At 42.0% G+C, this 22,008-nt stretch overlaps 1 protein-coding gene across 1 annotated transcript; it reads right to left on the minus strand.

Moving 5' to 3' along the window:
* Positions 1-558: 558 nt before the first annotated feature.
* cxxc4 (CXXC finger 4) lies at positions 559-21,739 on the minus strand. The gene is made up of 3 exons (XM_034540894.1): positions 21,631-21,739; positions 19,781-20,717; positions 559-738 (listed from the first exon to the last, which is right to left on the minus strand). Exons 2-3 carry the CDS (start codon positions 20,603-20,605, stop codon positions 694-696), a joined length of 870 nt encoding a protein of 289 aa, XP_034396785.1. The 5' UTR covers positions 20,606-20,717; positions 21,631-21,739; the 3' UTR covers positions 559-693.
* Between the last annotated feature and the right edge of the window lie 269 nt (positions 21,740-22,008).

Here is a 22,008-nt window from a genome sequence, read left to right on the forward strand (position 1 = left end):
TTAAACAAGTGCAACTCATCACACAAGACAATGTGCCCTGTTCTGCAGCGAGTCCACTCAAATAAGGAAACGTGACAACAAGTCCATCATAAAAGCACTGCTAACGTCCTTTCAGTCATCATTTTCAACCAGACACATCAAAGTGCCGGGGACGGTCTTAACATTAGCGTGACATTTAAAATATGGTTTTCTGATGAAAGAAAAGACAAAAGTAGGAGATGACTCGGTTTAATAAAATAATTCAAGTCAAAAAAAAAGGAAAGGTTGAGGAATAATCAACAGAATAGATTATTGCTCCAGAGCAAAGTGTGTTGTGTTTGTTATATCATCAATCCATGTGGCCTCTTCAGTTTGACGGAATCAGAATGATTGTATGATTGTCTGTTTGAGTCCTTTACATAGGATTGGCTGTAAACCTACAGCCACAACACTGAAAACACATTCATAGACACCAAAAATATACATTATGATACTGTCAAAAGGTACAATAATTACACAGAAAAGGAAATTACAGAGTTAAAACAACACCATTATGTTTTCATTTATCTTTTTGTCTGTCCACTTTTCTTTTCTCGTCCTCCCCAAATGTGTTGGGCGCGTTGGGTTCTGTGAACCCATCAAGTGCTCCTGGCAGAGAGTCAAGAGTCCCACCTGCCCTCCTGCAGCTGGATGGGGCAGCCATGGCTCGCCACTCTAAAAGAACCACCGAAAAGCTTCCCCGGTATTGACCGGCGTCCTCTGTGGGAGACAAAATGTGAAGGACAACAAATTAATTTCCAGATTATAATGTCATGCAAAAACAAAAGCATACACATTCAGAAATTATAGGCAACTTTGGAAGCCAATAATCAATAGTATTATAATCATAATCAGGATAACACCAGTTTGAAATGGCATGGACATTAAGTTAAGTAAAAACCCAGGAGAACACTTGAAGCGACTATAAAGCCCAACCACCAAACCAAGTATTTCATCAAAGAGCCAGCCAAGGTGATTACATCCACGTCCCACCCACACCCAAATAATCATTACGCTGGATAAAATATTCAATACAAATTCCCAAGAAGCGACAATGAGGCATTTAATTACTGCGAGCTCTAGCCGCAGTGAGGGGGAACAGTGCATCATTTCAATTTGAGCCCGTGCCAGCAGCCGCCCCTCCTCCCCAAAACCTCTATGGCAGAGTGACAGCCTCTCCTTTCCCAAACTCATTTGGAAGTCAAAGACATAAAATACTGAAGTCCCCCACCAATCCCCATGACCAATTAGCACATTTTTTGATTATTTATTTTTTGCACGCTTTTTCACGCTGTTGACAGGGGGGAAATAGTGCATAATCACAACGAAAATCACTTTAGTCTGAGTGGAGGGCAATTTGACATTTTAATACAAAATGTCATATGTGGCTCCTTAAAGGCCTTCTGATGAGAGCTTTAGCATCAGACTCCTACACTCAGGCTAATACAGTCGATTGACCAGATGTAAACATTATTTACAGTGTATGGGCAACAGGTAATATTAACCTAGATCAACTTCCTGTGGATTCATATATGATCATATCATGTCACTATTTGTTGACAGAGAAGTTGCTTTAATGAATGATTCAAAGCATTTGTAAATAAAAAATAAAAAGAGTTATACAGTTTGAGGTGGGGGAGGAGATCTGTCTTATAATGCATTACAGTTGAGCTACAACAACTTGTCGATTAATCAATTAGCAACAATTTTGATGATTGATTAGCTGCTTTTCACAAAAAACAAAAATAGCACAGATTTGCTGAAGACAGCCTCTCAAACGCAAACACGTTCTGCTTTTTGTGGTGTGTGTGTGTGGTCTTATATCAAAAGCTTAGACTTTAGTAAATGTATGGCACATGCCATACAATGTATGCATTCTAGCTGTGACACTTTTTTACATTTGAGTTGGAACGTTGAGAAAATGTAGTCAGTTGTCAAACTAACATAATCATAAATGGCACTTCAGCCGTTTCTGTTCCCCCATATAAACAAGAGAGGAAATATTACAACGTGGTCAAAAGTCAGCACCTCAAACCTCCAACAACAACAAATCATGAGTCCCCAGACACATTAGCTGTAAGGTTAATAATTGCAAGTGTGCAGCCATTAGGTATGAAACAACAGATGATGCCGATATGATTTTAGGACCGACTTCCTAATCTCTGAAGAGAGGGAACCGAAACTCCATCCATGAGGTTCTACATGTAGACAGGTGCACTGTGTGTGCACTGTAGCAACCATTTACCATTTTTCACACCACATTAAGCAGTTGCTATTATCCTTCCAAGTGAATAATGGAGGGACCCAGAACAGCAGGATACCATCATCACCAATTTAAAGCCCCAAATGAAATGAAACGGCATCATGCTTTGAAGGGTCAAGACGCTCTCGCAGATTTGATGTTTTCTTTTTTGCTTAATTGCAATGAGCTGATGCCAGCCCCCTTGTTATGTCATCGTAGAGTTATTAATCGTGCTTTCTCGTTTTGGGAATTATTTAGGCTTTTCTGAATATATTTCCATGTAATTTCTGCCTTTTTAAGATGTTTGATAGTGAGAGAGGGTGAGTGGCATGAAACAAAGGTGCCAGATTTGACGATTGTTACATTCTGAGCTTTCTAATCGCATGAACCCCCAGAAACCATTGAGGAAAATAAGTTGTGTTGATAAATGTCATGTATTTGTTGTTGTCCTATGTGGTTATCATACGTGGACTGTAGATTAAGAGTGAATAAGTCTCTTTAACCATTGTTTCCCTCCAAGTGCCCTGTTATTTTGCCTTGCTTCATTGGGTTTAAATGGAGTGGAAAAACATAATAGAAACACCTGACAGTATAATGCAATTTCAACACCTCCCCTAAACAGTTTCAACTAAAACTGAACACACCAAAAGCTCTATGAAGACAGTGTGCATTGCATAACTGCTGGATTTGACTGCATTAACTTTAACAAGGTGTACCTAATAAAATGACAACTGAATATATGTTTCTCTGATAAAATGGGCTACACATGTACATAGTGACAGTTTGTGGCAACAACAATTGTCACATAAAAGAGGCAAAGTAAGTTTACTTAAATGCCAAGCATGGGAATCTCAACAAACACAGTACACACAAATGTGTGTGTTATTAGTGCATGTTAGTGTGTGTGAGCCTCACTGGATAGCTCACGGCCGACGATCTGCACTTCAGGTTAACACTGTTAGCTCTGTCGGCACTGTTGCCAAAGTGTGCACTGTTAGCAACATGTTGAGAGGCAATTAAAAATGCTCCCAGTCTTGGATCTGCACAGGAAGAGAGTGCAAAGGCATGCACAATTTAAATGGTATGGATATGGTGTGCACATCTTCATTGGATATGGGGCACTTTCAGCCTTAAGCTCCGCTCTCCTGGTCTAGAATGTGATGCTTTAAGAGCTGAGGGAAAGGGGAGGTGTTTATCTTGATCCATATTCTCACATTGATCAGTCCCTGGTGGAAGTGCGGCTCGCCAGAGACAATAATGACCCTGATCTGGGCACTCGGCATGTCTCTGTTTTGTTAAGTTCCTGCGTTATCGATCCAGTGGGGCTCCTGAGTGCTGCTTGGATTCACTCTCGGGCCTCCTCGCCTCAGCACACTGCGGTGACCGGGCACAAAGAAGGCTCAATTAGCACAGCTCTGCGTTGTCTGCTCCCCCACCAGCATCCACCTTCAAAATCACTCCATCAACCGCCAGGGAGAGGAAAAAGAGACAGGAGTATAGAAATAACAGGGAGGAAGGAGAGACAGAGAGGGATAAAAGGGAGAACGGGGACAAAAAAAAAAAAAAAAGAGGAGGAAAAGGTGGGGAGAAGGTAAGGGTTGATGGTGTTACACCAGGGACACAGGAGCGACACCAAGGTTTCACCTCAAATCAAGACGCTGTGGCAGCAGCTCAGCCTCACGTCAACACCGCTGCCTCTGCAGCAGAGCGTACATAACAACCGGGCTACAACGACACACCGAGGGAAAGACAATTTCCCGCTCTGGCAATGAATGCACACGACCGAGTATTGAACCGACTGGAGGAGGAGGAGGAAATTTCTCCAGACCTCAAATTAACCCCGCCACACCAGCACAGTAGGCAGTGTATTCAGAGTGTCTGCCGGTGGCTTTCGGTGATAACGACGCAGTAAAACTGACGTTGTGGAATAATTCTCTGCTGATTCCAGGGAGGCAGTGTGAGGTCTGTGGGCGGCCACGACACCCTGTGATCCTAACTGGACCTGGCAGGTGCAGTTAATGCTGAAGCCACGTCGTCTGCTGATTGAGACGAGGTAGGAGAAAGGGAACGCTGGCTAGAGAAGGACGTTGAATAAGAATTAAACCGACCGGACTAAAGCAGCTTCTGTAAATGCTGCTTCAACCTCTACATGAGGCTCATGAATGCACATGCAACATAAACCACCAACCACAACCTTAAACACCCAGGGTAAGGCCAATCCTGCCTCTCTTTTCCACACAAATAATTAAAACACACGAACAGTCCCCAAACCCCCGGCCCTGGCCCTCCTTTCCCCTGCAGCCTTGGCGTCACACTGAGCTGTGGCCAGAGATAAACCACTCAAGACGATGAGGATGATAATGGCAGACGCCGCAGCGCCTCAAAATTCAATCAGCACCGGGACGTCAATGCGGATGAGTGTAAAAGTGAAATATGCTCGCCGGCGTGTGTTAAAAGACGCCACACAGGGCTCGCAAGAAACAACAACAGGCGATGAAGAGAACGACGAGGGGGAAAAGCAGGAGAGGGAGACAGGGAAAAAAAGAAAAAAAACAACAAGGGGGAGAGAAAATGAAAAATAATGTGTCTCTACTACTCTGCTTCCCAGCAGAATCCCACTGGCATTCTGAGCAGCCCTACTTTAACCACAGACTGTGAATAAATTACCCTTTTGAACTCGGGGTGATTGCAAATGTGCCCCGGTTTCTCTTGAGACATGTCTGGCACTAACCCTCAGCTCTATGCTTCCAGCCAGCCTTGTCACAGAGCCCCCCCTACCCCTCCAACCCCCCTAGCCTCCCTCCCACCAACACAGACTCAGAGAGCACGGACACACACGGGCATGCATAACATCATGAAACTTTTAATTCACTATAATTGCGGGTGGAATTTTTTCTTTCTTTTTTTTTCCATCCAACTGCAAACTCTCCTTCAAACCCCCTCTCTTTTTTTGTCTAGGAATTCTCACGAATCTCCTCTTGAGATAAAAAAATAAAATAAAATTATGTTTTCGAGATGAGAAAGTATCCTGGAAAAAATGTGTAGTGTAGCAGAAAAATCTGAGTACAGATGGAATAGATAGAAGCAGGGCAGAGACAGATATGGGGGAGAAGGAAGGGAGGAATCTTCGGGAGAGATGGTGGCAGTGGGCAGGTTTGAATAGCAGCCTTTGAGCGAGTGTGCTGATGTGTTTCAGAATGCTCATTATAGCACACGGCCCATACATTACCCTGACAATACCCATTATTTATTAAGACCTGGAACCAGGCCACTTTTCATGACCGCAAATCTTTGGATGCTACACTGACAGGCTGCAAACTAAATATATATAAATAAAAAAACACTCTGCCCCCCCCCCCCCCCCCCCCCCCCCCCCCCCCGCCCCTTCTAAAACATAATTACATTTTTCACACAGCATCACCACTGCAAGTGAAATTGGTGTGCTAACCCAGGTCAGCCAGTTTTGTTTCCTTCTTTTGGCACCAAAACCGTGCACCTTGCAAGCACTAACGAAATCTGACCCCTCGGAACTAGAGTCAGAAAAGTTAAGTCTGTGATTGTTTCAATATAAAATGGCAAAATGCAGGAAATTGCTTTTGATTATTATTTTAGGCATACTGGTGGCGGGGCAGACACAACTAGGAAGAGACAGGAAAGAGGGGTAAGGACAGAGCATTTCCATCAGAGCCAAGGAAGGAGGACTCTGGGACCCAGTCAAACATTCAGGGCCGATCTCCAGGTCTAAGGAAGGGGGGGGGGGGGGCAGCGATGCAGTCAGCCTTAACTGATGTGTTATATATTGCCTGTCACTTTATTCTGCAGGAATATTGGGGCGTTGCCAAGCTCAAACCTGGAAGGTATAGCAATCCATCACCTGCTCCGTTACAGGCGTTGGTGGGTGGGGGTGGAAATCTCATCTTGAAGCTTGTAGCCAATATTCCAGCCACCCAATGCCGTTTATAAAAAGTACCTCTCCAAGGCCGCTATCACGGACAGACCACTCATCTAGTCATCCACTCTGCCTCCAGTCCTGCATCACAACACCGTAACGCAAACAAGCTGAACAAAGGCATGTTAGATTGATATACAGAATCATCAATAACATTCATTCTGGTAATAATAAGTAAACTGACTAATAGAATGAGCATTTGCTCTGATGAAATGATCTTCTTGCTTTGTGGCTTATTTGTGTATTTGTGAATACTCCAATGAATGCTTTGTTTTATGGTGCAGTTGTACAGTGGTATTGCAAAGCACAGTTACACGTGCCTTACGATGGGTAAAAACCCTTCTCACCAAATCAATCGTTAAAATATTATAGGTCCGTTAACGTTTTCACAGATTGACTTTAACTTTCCTTTAAATATATTGGGACTGAAATATGACTTTTGAGGCACGTTTTGTTCAACAACATTGACAACAAAAACAAATACTATTTCTTAACCAATCTTTCTTCTGATCCCACAAAATGCTCATAGCTAATGGTGTTTTTAATTAAACACTATCCCATAGTAGTTAAATTTTTTGTGGTTCCCTAAGATTAGAACGTTCACAGTACAACAGAGTATTATATCATTAGAAACCATAGAAATATGAATTCAAAATGAATGAAAAGAAATTGCAAAGTGAGAATAATGATGACGCTTATGATTTAAATAAAAAAACTAATTGTATGCAGTATTTATCATTGATCAGTTGAAATGTTTACATCAGCATTTTATTCCTTTACAAATCAACTGTGGCCTATAAAATACAAAGTTGATGCTATATTTTCTGTATATTGCCAACCCTTGCAGACATTTTTTTATGATCTTATTCTGCACAGATCATTGGCGTATTAAATTATCCATGGAAGACTTTAAGTCTGAGATATTACCAAATTGAGTTGAATACCCTAAGCTATTTATTTCAACCTATTTTTCCTCTAAATAGCATATATATTCAGATAACCGCTCTAGACACTATGCACACAGACAAAGGACTCAAGAACATCAGGGTCGCGATAGCGTTCCAATACTGAAATACCAGCTACAATCTTTTAATATAAGGCCCAGCCTGGCTCCAGGCGTCCATGCAAGCAAATCAAGCTAAGTGTATTGCGGATGTTTGTGAGTAATGAGGAATTTTTTTGTTTTTTCGCTGACAAGGCATGGTTGAAGTGGGGATAGAGGGGGGGGGGGTATGATGGTGTGCTTAAGAGCTGTGCCAGGGAAAGGCGGTCACAGGGGGGAGATTAGGCTGAGGGGCAGCGAAGGAAATCCAAATCCATCTCCATCTCAGAAACATCCTAAAGCAGATTACTTACTTCAGTGGGAGAGGAAGAGAGAGAGGAAAGAGAGCGAGGAGCAGAAGAGCATGAGATGGATGAGGGAGCAGAGGAAGAGAGAGAGAGAGAGCAATTAGCATAGATGCAATTCTGGCACAGTCCTCTGACTTGATATTTGACCTTCTGCAAGAGTCTTGCCAAATATCGCCTGAGAAGCGCAGACGGACCATATGGCAAAGTGCTGCTGGAGGCTGAGTGCAGTGTGACTCCAAGCCTCCGTATGCTAATGTGGGAATGTAATTACAATGCGGTATTCCTGTAGGACGTATATTTTACTAGCCCTCCATAGGAGTGGGTTTGCAGGGAGACAGGCCAAGGCTCTGTGGCTTCAGAAAATATACTTTTCTTTAATCAAATGCTGAGGGAGCAATTGAGTGGACAGTGAAATGGAAGAAGCCCAGGGTAACTGCAATTTGTCACTTTATGAGGAAATCAGTGTTGATAGCAACAGTCAAATGTTTGAAAAGACTAAATCCACCCTGAATCACGTTGCTCTCCTCTGGACACGCCCCCATCAGGGATGTCACAGCAGATGTTTTCTATCAGCTGCTGACTGCAAAACACCTGCTAAGCCAGTGGCATCACTGATGGGGGCGTGGCCTAATGTGCAAGATGCATGAAACGCTTCAAACCATTGACAGTATTGTTACTCCAGATTTCTGATTTCCGTGAGATCAATATTAATTTAGCCTTCAAATCTTGGGCTATTATCCAGCTTTTCCTGTCCAGAACAAGGTCAGCTGCTGCAATCAAACAGGGGTTACTCGGTTATTAAGTATGCATCTAGACCACAATGCCTGGATGCCTGTTAAGTTTTTCATTAAATGTTCAGCATTCAGGTGGGGGAGGAGAAGATGACATCATCTTCGACCTATATCAGTCGAGCCAAAGCCAAGCTCCGCCCACTAACTGATGCAAAATAGGCAACGCAGTACCAGGATCTTGATTCCTATTTGAGCAGTTTGATTAAATTTGATGCAAATTCATGAGCAGTGATCCGGCAGCTGCTTTCGAGACTCCTCTGCTCTGATTGGTTGTTCTCCTTTGGGCGTGGTGGAACCTGTGCGATCGTCATGAGGCGCACGACGAGGAGGCAGAGGAACAGGATGTTTTCACACATTATCGGTCTCATTATTGCTGTTGGGATATCGTGATTTTTTTTCCTTTTTTTTCTTTTTATCAATATAACAAATACATGTCTAAATTATATTCTATGCAAAGCACACATTCCACATGTTAAATGTTCATACTCAATGTATTTGCAAAATGTTTGCTGTCAACATATTTCATGTGTTTTTCCTTGAATATCTGCTTGTCAATCAACACCAAAACAGGAGATGGGGGGTGTTGACTTTCAATATACAACAAAAACCTCAACCCTTCCCTATCCGTGGCCAAGTAGCCCAAATCTAAAACACAGGAGATGCAGTTCCCAAAATCATTTGATTTGTACACCTGACCATCCATTCTGACCAGTTGTTCCCTTCAAAATAAAAATATTTACAAGCAATAACTAATGCTTGTACTCGAGAGGTTCTTGTCCAGTAATTAATCAGCATTTTTCATCAAAATAAGGAGCAATGGCAGAGACAAGCCCTTAAAGATGCATTTTCTCCTTGTTTTCACGTTGTCCAGTACCTAAATAATGACACAACCTCACCCTATAACACAGAATGCAAGCTCACACAATGCATCGATACAGTGTGATAGATATCTCGTCTAAAAAGGGAGCGACTTTCTGCTGCAGAAATAGTGCGCAGACGCTGCTGTGCCTCTTCCATTTAGCATGCATGGAAAAATCCCTGACCACACAGACGGAAGCTGAGCCGACCCCTGTAGGAAGATACCGAGACAGCACCCTTGGGTCAGAGGCTGCCGTCTGTAGCCGTCGGGATCACCTACCTGCTACTAAGTACAACAGTGCAGGCCTCCATTTCAATTAGCTTCACCTAAGTACCCTTGTCCAAGTAAAGTCTTTTTTTACAGGCCTGCTACAAGGCTAACTCTCCTCTGGGAGCTAGACCTATACGGGAGAAATCGGAGACGCTTTCAGGTGCTGCTCAGGTTTCAGGGGGGGAAAAACAAAGAAATGTAGCAGCAAGGTCAATTGAACTCCGAGACGGGAAATCAGAGCAGTGAGAGTTACTGTGCTACTGTTGCAGGATGGGGAGCGGGGAGTGGAATGAGGGGTGAGATGAGCAGGACACGCGTTTGAGTGAGTAGATACCTGAGGGATCTGGTATGGAAATCCCCAATTTCTCAGCCAAGTTGCAGCCCTTTGAACAGCGTAAGACGTCAGCAAGCACGGCGAGAAGCCATGTGGGTGTAACGAAGCGAGGGCTAAGCGAGGCAACATGCTGCCAGTTCTGTGAAATGTTAAATTGAAATGCAAAGTAGGAGCAGGCCTTCTTGTTTTGAGCAGATTTTTCAGCATCTGTGTGGGAGCCCTTAAACTCAGAAGGTCTATATACAGAGCTCTGCATATTTACTGTGAATCAACATAATATTTAGGTTAGAATTTGAAAATACAAACAGCTGAAGTTTAATCTTTAATTGCACTCTCATAATGGAGACTTGAGTCAAATCAATCTGTGCATCAAAATCTGCGAGTAACAAAAATGTCAGTTACGGGTTGGTCGCCTCACAGCGGGAGCATTTGGTCGACCTGATGAAACTTTGTTGATTTAAATAAGCAGTACAACGTGGGCAGCGGTAGCCGTGACGTTTAAAAAAAAAAGGAGCACTTGCGAGAGGTTACGGATAAATGTGGGAGGGGAAAGTTAGAGGAGTGGCGCATGCCGTGCCTCATTAGTGCCAGTGGTGTGCCCTTGAGCTACGCCCTTAACCCTAACTGCTCAGTGGCCAGCAGGTCACACTGTGGTTGTACTGGGAAGCTTCCAGGTGTGCATGGGTGTAATTGAGGGGGTGTTTCCTGCAAAAGAGAGCTGGGCTCTGAGAGAAACTTCACAGAATAAATAAAGGTTAAGGGAAAAGTCTCAAGATAAATCTGAGGGTCGTGACATGAGTGGAAAGCAGTGAAAACATAATTCTGCTCCATAATTATATGTTATTTATTTTTTCAGTTTTTTCCCCACTTGTGGATCACTGAAAATTGTTACTGCTTCAGGACTATTCAAATGAAGCAAAAAGCATCCCTCTGGTGGAAAATATATCACAATGAGACAATTGTTTTGTTTCAAAGACGGAATTATTATTCATTGGCTTGGCCATTCATTTCATTTGTATTATTATATGTAGACTATATACGTGCACGTTCAGCTCCGTTTTGAACCTGCCTCCTCACAGGAGTTGAATCAATCAACCAACTTGCTTGATGTGCAGGTCCACGCAACGCGTAGTTGAGATGTAGGAGGTGTGACCGACAGATACCCATGACTCCTTCCTTGCGTAGGCTCGGTGAGACGTTTGTCTTTGGAGAAGCCTGATTCCAAGAGTCATATGCCAAAAAGGTGAAAAACCGCTGTGCATTTATACTTTATTGAAAAATCCAACGCTGTGTAGGAAGCAAGTCTTAATTTAGTTTTATGTAATTTAGCTGAAATACACATACAATAACACTATGAAGTCAGCTCTTTAGGCGTGTGGAAAAAATAGAAACCTCCTTAAGAAGAAGAAAAACAACCAAGGATTAAAGTCATCTAGTTAGGGCTATAAAACTAATAGATTACTTGCAGCAAAGTAAAAACAAGGAATTACACAAGTAGGCTTTAGTTAAACTGGAAGGTGAAACTTGACAAAGACAAAAACAAGCGAGATATCGTCAGGAGGAGCCAGTGGGCAATGTAATATGCTAAAGGCAGCATTTAAGACGGAGCTAATCCAAGCCGACTCCCCCCTGCTTCGACATTCCGGCTCCACGCTGATCAGACGGGGAAACCGGTCCCAGTTTGTCTAAACACAGCTTGTACTCTGAGCAGATTGAAATCATTTCTCTACTCAACAGAACGCAACAGATAGATCTTTAGAGGAGTGACAACAAACAGCGAACAGCTCGATGGTTTATCAGCGGTGGAGGACAAAGGGGCTTTCCGCTCAGGAATGAAAATATCCACCTGATGTCATCAACTGCGGCGCATCATAAATCCTATCCTTCGCCTGGGGGCCACAGACTGACTTCACGCCTCTGTGACACTCTCTAACCCCAGGGTTTCTATCAGAAAGGAAAAAAAAAAAAACCTTGAAATATCTTTCTGGGCATGGTGTCAGATGCTTGCCATGAAATATTCATGATGTGAGAGCAGAGCCACAATAGAGGAGGTGGCAGCATGCGAGGATTTGACTTGCAGAAACTGAGACGCTTAAACCACATTGACCGATTTCTCCCATCACCAGTTGTCACTCACAAATTCACTTTCACGCCAGTTTTCTTGGATGAATGGCACGAAGCCATCTGTTACTTACTGCCTTTTAACCTATAGATATAAACTCATTAGTGCATCTGCAGACCTGCAATTCTGTAGCCCTGTATATTGCATTGCATCTTCTTGGCAACTACAATGAGGTTAACAAAGATTGGAGTTTTCTTTTGCCGCTCAATAGTGTCACCTGCATCAAGTCGCTTTACGAATTAAACCGTTAAATGACCTTGATTATTTGTGCCTATGCTTTAACCAGTCAACTAACACCTATATGTAAGCAGAATATAGAAGATATCAGCTTTAAGAGTTGCTGCAAAAGAAAAAAAAACTTTTTAAAGGCGCAATTTGTGTTCCAAAAGTAAACAAAGAGCCAGAATGTCAGACAGTGATGCAAAACAACAAGTAAACCGTAATCATCCATGTTTTTCGACGCTTATCCATAATGTTCGAAAACGCAGTCCGATATTTTCAATTTATTTTTAAATATCTAAACACCTAAATGGTTTAGCTACACAACAAAACCCCTTTATTTAATATTTAGTCTACACGTGAATATAATAATAATAATCCTGTAATTCATTTGGTCAAATAATTGGGAACTGCAGTGCAAGAAATGACCAAATGTACATGATTCTTTTAATTACATGCACATCAAAGCACTTGCACCAACAGAGTGTATCATATGCACTAATAAGGTAACGCTAAGAGCAGACCAGATGTTCTATTGTAATGGATTATTATTTCAAACCAGTTTGAATCCAAAAACGTAGGATATGCTTGAGATGTGATGGGATGTGGCCCTTAGATTCGCTGGTCTGTTGTCAGTGAATCCCTCGCATCAGGGCCGGGGTAATGTCATCATCTCGGGCAACAAGGAGCGTCATGTCAACCAGACCCACAGCACGAAGCAAGAACACCTTAGAATTGCATAAGGGGACTTGATGCGCTCTTAGAAATCAATTCCAGCCTTCTTAATTGCATGCATACATACATGATCGCACACTGGGGGTTAATGCATTAACTTCTCATAAGTTGATTAAATTCACAGCCGGAACCAAACGGATGGAACTACATGACTTTGCTCACGCTGTCCTGTCCTGTTGAATCTCTAGTTCAACAGGACGCCGTGTGTTGCCAACACTCTACTGTGTGGTACATGCAATTAAAACAAAATGTCTTGTAATTATGAATCTGAATATTGCATGATCGAAAACTACGTATCGTATTTACCCACGACCAAAAGTCTGGTTTGAAAGGTTGAACCAGAGCTGAATGTGGAGGGTATGACTTTGAAGCATGAATGAAAGGTGGTATTTTTCGCTTCCTGGTTTTGCTTCTGCACTGTGCATGCATATTAGCTACACATGCATATTAGCGTTTTTAATAAACTACGTACTTTACACAGACTTTACATTTATATGACATCACACACATGCACACAAAAATATTACGTACATCTATTCCATCTGTTTTCGAGAAAGGTCATTTATATTTAAGAAATATTGATACAAATGTTGTTGTTTTTTCATGCAGTACTGTGCTTGACCACTGGAGCTCTTTTTAAGAGGTCCGTTTCAGATATCTTGACATTCCTTAGTCTGGATTTCTTTTTCCTATTATGTGATATTCTTCTCGTCTTAGCAGGTAGCCAACATGTTACTTTTATTCCACGAATGAGAGTGATTTGCATTATTTATTCTGTAGTGTCCTGCTCAAGGACAATGTAATAATATAGCGAATGCCTAGTAGGGCGTATTATCGAGCCTCAAACTAGGGAGCAACATGCCTGTTGGAGGAATCAGGTATGGGCTGATTGAAAATGGTGAATACCATGTTCAAGAACAACTTTTCTGTTTTGGCTCTTAATGTTTCCAGTTCAGTCACTCATTTTGCCACTGGCTTTGTTGCACTTTACTCAATTAGGGCAATTTAGTTTTTAATGGAAAAGGGCTTTGTACAAATTGTTGCATTAGAGCCAAAACACACAATATGTGCAGAAATTAAAATAAGTAAAGATCAAATAATTTTTATGGAGAACAAAAACAACTCATTGTAATGCTCTGCGCTCATTGAAACCCCATGATGCATTTGCTGTAGACCTTTCTCTCACACTTTTTCATATAGGCTCTCACTAATGACGAGATACCTTTTAACTTCTCAGCCAGAGTCACCATCAATAATTGATTCTCATCTGTTTAAAATTTAAAGTACCACACATTAACGTCCTCCCGCACCTGCTCTTTCACGCTGTCCATCCTCTGCTAGGCTGCTTTCTACCCTCATGTCTTTCTCTCTCTCTCTATCTCTCTGTATGTCTCCTTGCACTATAATAAAGACAATGGCAATGAGTTTTCTTTCAGCACTGAACCAGGGATGTTAAATCAAACGGGGGCAGAGGAGGCGACAGACCACATAATGTAAGGCCAGCGTCCAGACGCCTCCGATTACGCTTTGGCCTTAATTGGTGGCAGTGGCAAAAACGATGAATTCTTTAACAGTGCCGTGCGGTTGTGCTTCTCCAAGCGCAACAACGGCCTAAGGAGGACAGCTACTCAGTGCAAATGGAAGCTGACAGAAAATCCACACGGCACGACCAATCTAGGGGAAAAAGGGCATGACAATGAATAAGGGGGCCCATGCTCTTAAGCAGCTGAGGGTAGCTTGCAGGGAAGATGTGTATAATTAAGCGGTCTGCATCGTGGTTCAGATGGCAAAATCCTATTGTCTTGACAGGAGCTTAAGGTTGCCCTTTAGGTTGAGATGCGGGACGGCGCACGGCCTCATTTTTCTTTCTTTTTTCTCCACACTCCCCCAGACCTCTGCGACCAAATTAATCTGCAGTTTTAAAGCTTGAATAAATCCAGTAAGTTAGAGATCTGCAGATCTTAAGGCTGTCGGTCCCTCAGGCTTTTCATTCTTCATTTTTTTTATTTTATTATTATTTCTTTACCCCCCCCCCCCCCCCCCCCCCTCCTCCTTTTCCCACAGAGATTGGCTGGCAGCACTCAGTGTTATCTCCAGGGAGGCGAAGGTTGGGGGAGGGGGTGAAGGCCACAGATTTGTCCTTATCTATTCTGAGCACACCTAAAACAAATTAGACCTTGCTGCCATTGCTTATTTGGCGCCCGTGCTCTCATTAAGGGGCTGAATCCAAGCTATTTTCCTCAAGGTCCTGCTTCCTACCATTTTGGGCCTTGTCTTTTATCACAATAGCAAAGGTTTCTAGGCAGCCGTGCCACCTTTTCATCTCACCCATTTCATGTAGTCATATCAACGCTGCACAAAGAGCAGAGGGAGAGAAAGAACATCCCCTTACACAAGGTTGCCGTTTTCTTGCACAAGACTTGACGCTGGCCTTTGACATTTGTTTATTGAAAGGAGGAATCTATTCAATTAGATTTTAGCTTTTACGTTTTCTTGCCTTTTCTACACCGTGTTCTGAAACTAATCAAACTGAAGCCTCTTTGAATGTTGTTGTTTTAAAGGTTTTTTGCCTTGTCTTTTAGTAATATGAATGTCGAAAGCAGAGGTGCTGTTCAAGTCAAAGTGTTCCAGCAAGCTCTTGGAATCTTATGATTTATGATTATATCAAACTTTATAGTGAAGTTTGGTTTGAGACATCTATATGTCGGCATACTCCTGATGGAAAGTCTACATTATTGAGTCATTCACAAGCAAAACCTTGAAACCGTGTACACCTCAAATCCACATGTTAAAATGTTTTCAAAGTCCGGTTGGATGTGTCTGAAACACCAGTCAGACTTTTGTTTTTGTCATATTTATTAAATGAAATGTCTGACTGCATAACACAGTGAACACCTAGACACAAACTGAGATGACTTTTGACATATTGTACTGAACTCAACCTCTAAAAGCCCTTTTATAAATAGATGAAGCCTAAATTAGCAATGAAGTCATTATGACTCTATTTCATGTATTGTTTTATGTCAGAACATAAACATTTACACTAGAGCTCTACTTGTCTCTATTAATAACATTACAGTCACTGTGATAATGTTACTGGTAAATTATTACCACGTTATAGGTATATTTCTTCGGATTTTTGGGTAAGAGACTAATATGACGTGAGAGTGAATATTGTACATGTGTGATGTATATAATGCCTACTTAAAACCGTTAATGAAGGGAACCCTCCGCTTAACTCGTATTCCGTTTCCCAGATAAACTGAAACCAAACTGGTTTGAAATGAAACCTGCCGAAATTAGAATTAACTTGTTTCATTAACTTTGACCTAAAGAGCCATCATTAACCTCACTGTGGAGCTTCTTTTAAAGATTATTTTAAAGTAAGGCGTTACCATTGAGCAACATGTTGGATATTGAATACCTGAAGTACCTGAGAAGACCCAAAGGTGTCCCAAGATAAATCTCAAGAATCACAAGATAATTAACACAAAATGATGTTTAATTTTTCAGACTATTTTCTTTCACCTCTTGAGGGACAAAACCCTTATCCTTCAAATGAAACCATCCGAGAAGGACACTCAGTTTGGTCCATGTCCACACTGAGGCCATGACTATGGTGAGGGGTCAGAACGAGACACTGTGTCATTTTAAGAGGCCTCAAGCCAAAAGAGTAGAACGCACAAACAACACATGTGGATGCCGTCACCATGTGAATTCTAGAGCCACAATCTTTTGAGCAACACAAGCCGGCAATCATAACTTTTGCATTTACAGAAATTGGGAAAAGGCTACAGTATTTTTTCACAAGTCTCTCTGCAGAAATCAGTAAAGTTGAGGTAAACAGAGGTGAAGACTCAGCTTACCCACATATGAGCATTATTGCATTTGAAAGTTAATGAAGGACCTTTGAGCCATAGGAGCTCAAGCTACGCAAAGGTAACTGCTCGGGAAATGTTAGGTTAGATGAGATTCCTCTGCCAGACTAATCCATCCTGGAGCCTGAGAGAGAGGCGAGAGGGAGACAGAGAGAGAGAGAGAGAGAGAGAGCACCAAATCTGCTGCAGAACAGCACACCAGTGACATAGGGCAATTCTCTAGGGCCTTGCATTAGCGCGCTAAATTAAAGGGGGTATTAGATTAAATTGGCTCTCCGATTTCAGGGGTGTGAGTAAAATTCTGATTTGCATTTTCCACCGCTGCTTAAGATATAATTAGTTCAGGGTGATTCCCATGTGGAAAACACTGACAGACAAATCTAACTGGCTGCCAGTAGCTTATCGTCTCTTCCAAGGCAAAAGGTACACTCGGCTCATGTTTGGTGTGTGTGTGTGTGTGTGTGTGTGTGTGTGTGTGTGTGTGTGCACACAAGTTGCCGTTCACATGTGAATTGGCCCACATGGGCTGTAAATTCTCCTTCTAAACTAAGCACTTTTCTCCTCACACCTCAAATGCCGCTCAGCTGTGAGCGACCATTAGCACCACCACCAAAGTGAAAAATAATCCCTCCCTGTTAATGTACGTATAAAAGTTTGTTGAAGCAAGAGTGCAACTTCACACCTCTAAGATGCCTTTCAACTCAAACCCATTTCTGCAGCAGAAGGTGTGCCTGTAATTACAGATGCAGAGTCAAAAATAACAATTACTGCTGGAGAAGTCCATAATATGAATTACTGAACTCAGTGGAGGAGCTTTAACAGCAAGTGTGGATTTGTTTGAGGGGTTTTCACACCCTTGATAATTCTAACCGTCTTTTTAAATGGATGTTTTCAAAAGTGAGTCTACCCATGCATTATGAATGTGAGGCCAGCTTCCTCAACACCTGTTTGGGGACACCTGTTAGTACACGATATACGGAGTCAACATTAAACAAGCTTCCGATTGCCACTTCTATGCTTTACACGTCCAACCTGTAACCCATCAGTGATCGCTTTATTTAACCTCCTAAACGCTGGTTTCCCCGTACTATTGCCTATAAGAAGCAGCCGTTGTTTCACACTGGTTGATCAGACTCACATACACTTTGTATCATCTTGTTCCAACACGCAATTGGAACAAAATTACTAAATTGAGTATGACACGATGGTTTTGTGGCTGCACCAAATTTTTTACACTGCCAAAAAAGTTATTTCATTGGTCTTTAATGTGAATCCTAAAAGTCCAAATGTTCTTGAAGCAAGTGAAATATAGTCACTACTTCAAACGTCATATTGTTTCAGTTAGACTCTTAAGAAAAAAATTCTAGATTGTATTGCACCAATCTGTCTTATTATGTTTTACTTAAATTTATCTTGATGGGAACTTTTGAAAACTTTGGGAACTCAAATTTAAAATAAAGATCTAGGTTTTTTCTACACCGTGTGTTTATGTGACTGACCCACTGTTTTGGATTATGGAGGTAACAATTTAACAATCAGACTTAATTTACTCCCTCAATTTCTGTTTCGGTTGCAAAGTGGAAAAGCTTTTGATTCTTGGCACTCAAAGTTATTAAGATTTTAATAAGGGATATTAGCTGTGGATTCCATGCTGTCAAATTGTGATTGAAGTGAAAGAAATCCTTCATGTAGCACTAGATTGTTGGGTACATGAGACATACATGATAAGAATCATATGAATAAATAATATGTTATGTCACACCACTACTGGGTCACGAACATTTGCATTCAGGTACAATCTCAATCTACTTTGAATCCTTCCATTGTTTCCTGATCACTAAAAAGCTGCAAGCACAGCTGATATTAACATTATAAAACATACAAAAAACACACCTAAATGAACTGAAAGATGTATCTGTAAAAATGAACACCTTGAAAAAATATATTATGGATTCAAACAAGAATCAGACAATCTGATGGCACAAATTCATAATGAACAAAGGAATCCATACATGGTGTGTCTCCCAGGAGTAGATTAGGTAATATTTTATGATTAACCTCTTTTTACTCTCTATGTAATCACTTAATTAATGAGAAAATCATCAGGCCCTCAGGTTACATTTGTTGCTGACTCATCCATACAAGCACATGTTAAGTCATTGAGCAAGTTCAGACTCTCAGGGTAAAGAGAACCACATTCGAAACTTAACATTCACATTCTGCCTTTGTCTTTGCCAACGAAATGTCAGCAACTAAATAAATCTATTCAAACGAACCTTTAAAAACAAAAATGCCCTCTGATTGTGTCCTAATGAAGCCTCTTGCCACTTGTCAATTAAGCCAGGGCTTGATGTGTTTTTCAGTCTCTACACCCTTCTTGATATGTATCATACCCAATATTGATCCATAATTGGCCATAATGACAAAATATAATATAATATGATTTCCTCTCAACCCTACTGTATATGCACAATCAATTCATACAGGATCAGTGGGAGAGAATTGCTCTGGGTGTCTCACTCCCCTCCCCACACAAAACTTGGGTATGTTTTGAGAAACGCCATCAGCAGCACTGCCATTACTCTCACCATCTCTTGGTGGTCGGAGGCTGAGGCTTTGTGGGATATTGATTCTCCCCATCCAGAGACGGTTTCCATAATTGGTTAAAATGACCGGGTGTAGAGAGGGATGGCTCTCTGCTGAAAACCATTTCCCAGCCCTGCTTGGAGCTGAGCCAAGCTCGGGGTTGTTCGGATGCGTTCCAGCCCAGCCTGACTGGCAGCAATTAGGGGTGTCTGAGCCAAGCTCAGCTTGCGCTCCACACAAACACCCCTAATTACTGCCAATTAGGCTAGGCGGGTAGGCAGATTTGAAAAGCCGGGGGGATGTTCAGGCATGGGTGGGCATGGAAACAATTTTCAAGGGCTTAGAACGTGACTGGATGAAAAGGTTAATGCTTTGGAGTGCAAGGGGATAATAACAAAAGAAGGGGAAGCAGAGCCCCGGTTCTCACCTCCAGCGACGAGCCTGGCTTCTTCTTCAGCTCCTCGCATTTCCTAAATTTGCAGATCTGGTGGCCCGTTTTGCGGTTCCGACAACTGCTGCAGACACCACAGTTGATTAGCCGCCTGCAGGGTGCACAGACCCCACACCTTTTCCTTTTCTTCTTCGCTGGGTTTCCACTGGATACCGAGGAATTATTCTGTGGGCAGTCTGCCAGATTGGCAATTTGAAACGCACTGTCTGTAACGGCTGCTGAGGCTGCGGGGGAGTGAAGGGCTGTCATGACGATGACCCCGGGAGGTAATGAGATGCCCCCTAAAGCCGGGATAGCGGAAAAAGTTCCAACGCGTTCTTGGAGATTCATTATCTCTGCTTCAGCAGCGCCGCATTTCAGCTTGTTCATGCATTCTCCTGCTAAAGGTCTGCAGTGTTCGGGGGATAAGGTAGAGAGGAAATTATTATTTGCCATTTGCAGCGTCTCTGGCAGCACGCCAGGCTTCCCCGGCCTCTGGGAGTCATTTCTATGCATGCTGGTCCTATTAGGGTTTATTGCCGCTGATTTCCTTCCCCAGAGCATGGCGTTATCGCAGTTCCAAGGGGACATGCCAATTCTAGCACTGGGAAAAATTGGCGTTGTGATGCGGGCAATCTTAGCAGTCTGTGGAAATGCCCCATTGGCTTTATAAAAGTTTGCAAAAGACCTGTACCTTTCCATTTCTGCGTTATAATCCAAAAGCTGGCTTAATCCACCGTCCTGAAGAATATCCTTTTGTAAGAGAGACACATCTGCATTCAGTCCGTTTTCAATGCAAAGCGCATTGGTTATGTTAGCCATGGCTGAAGAATGGTTGTCAATGTTCAGGAGAAGTCACTGAGCTTAGTAGCCTTTGACGAACTGGAGCTGGTTACGAACAGTGTGTTACCATCCTGGTTTATCTTTTCCAGTGCTAAAAGCGAAAAACAAACAACAATAGTTACACATAAAAAAGGCAAATGTTTTCATTCTAATCACATTTCATTTCTCTGCTTCAACTTTTCCCTAAAGATTAAAGCTGAACATTTGAAGAATCTTCTGGCACATTGTTTACGCCCTTGCGTTTTCTAATGGAACTATCACAAATAGTCAGAACTGATCTTCATGGTGACAATAACGTGATAGCTGTGACGGACCAACATGCCTTTATTATAATGGGGATAGAGAATTAGCATGCTTCAAAAAAGATGCCACACTTTCAACATTTTTTTTTAGATGTCTTGTCAAAGTATTGTTACATATTTTGAAGAAAGTCCAATCAGCTACTTCACAGAATGAATAAATACATTTTAATAGATGAGGGTACATTCCATCCAAACATAGAAATTGAATATTCAAAAATATCACTTTTTAAAAGTTAGAGCCCCACCAGGATTCAGATTATGACAGCAGTAGCTACAAACACACCGCTTTTTACCTTAGGCTTGCAATATAAGCTCTTAAAAAAATAATCTGCTTTGGTTGCCTGGAGGAACATTGTTAAATATATTCACATTTTTCGTCTAAGCCCAATAGGAGAGGTGGACCATCCATGTAAACACGACCCTGTCCAGCCTCTTAGGAGCACCTGGTATTCATTCATGGCAAGCTCTATTACATTTACTCAATGACAGCACAGATAGCCACTGGTGGATTTACATCCAGATCATGGACCAGACCAACTACAGTGTCAGCTGCCTCGGGATGGGATGGGGAGGGGGCTCTATTTCCTCTCTCTCTCTCTCTCTCTCTCTCTCTCTCTCTCTCTCTCACTCTCTCTCCACCAGTCTGGATTTGGTTTCCACAGATAAAAGCCCATTAGACACATCTCCCCCTACTTCCATTACCTTTTTCTGGGCTTTCTCTCTTAATTGCCAAAGCTGATCCATTGCTGGAACACTAAAGCATTTAAAATCACTTCCATGGTGCTACCCAGCAGCTGTCTCTAAAAAAAAAAAAAAGAATTATAAATATACACACATGGAACTGTTTGTACTGGGTGGCGTTATAAAAGTCCTCTGAATACTGAAGTAAGTGCATCTCCTTCTGAACATGTCCTAGCAGGTAAATATTTGCCTTAAAAAAAAAAGCCATTTCAGTATATTGTCCCAGTGTCTATTATCTGAAGCATAAAAAAAGATACACTTTCTTGCATGCATTAACTATCCAACATTGTTTCTTTTAAACCATTGTGCAACCACGAGTCCTATCCACCATCCAGTTCC

The sequence above is a fragment of the Cyclopterus lumpus genome, chromosome 1, assembly GCF_009769545.1.
Source record: "Cyclopterus lumpus isolate fCycLum1 chromosome 1, fCycLum1.pri, whole genome shotgun sequence".
Taxonomy (NCBI): Eukaryota; Metazoa; Chordata; class Actinopteri; order Perciformes; family Cyclopteridae; genus Cyclopterus; species Cyclopterus lumpus.

Excerpts from the sequence above, each read along its gene's own strand:
- cxxc4 (XM_034540894.1), bottom strand. The coding sequence starts at position 20,605 with ATGGCTAACATAACCAATGCGCTTTGCATTGAAAACGGACTGAATGCA. Across the intron at positions 739-19,780 it reads AGCCAGGCTCGTCGCTGGAG|AGGACGCCGGTCAATACCGG; the intron begins GTGAGAACCGGG and ends TGTCTCCCACAG.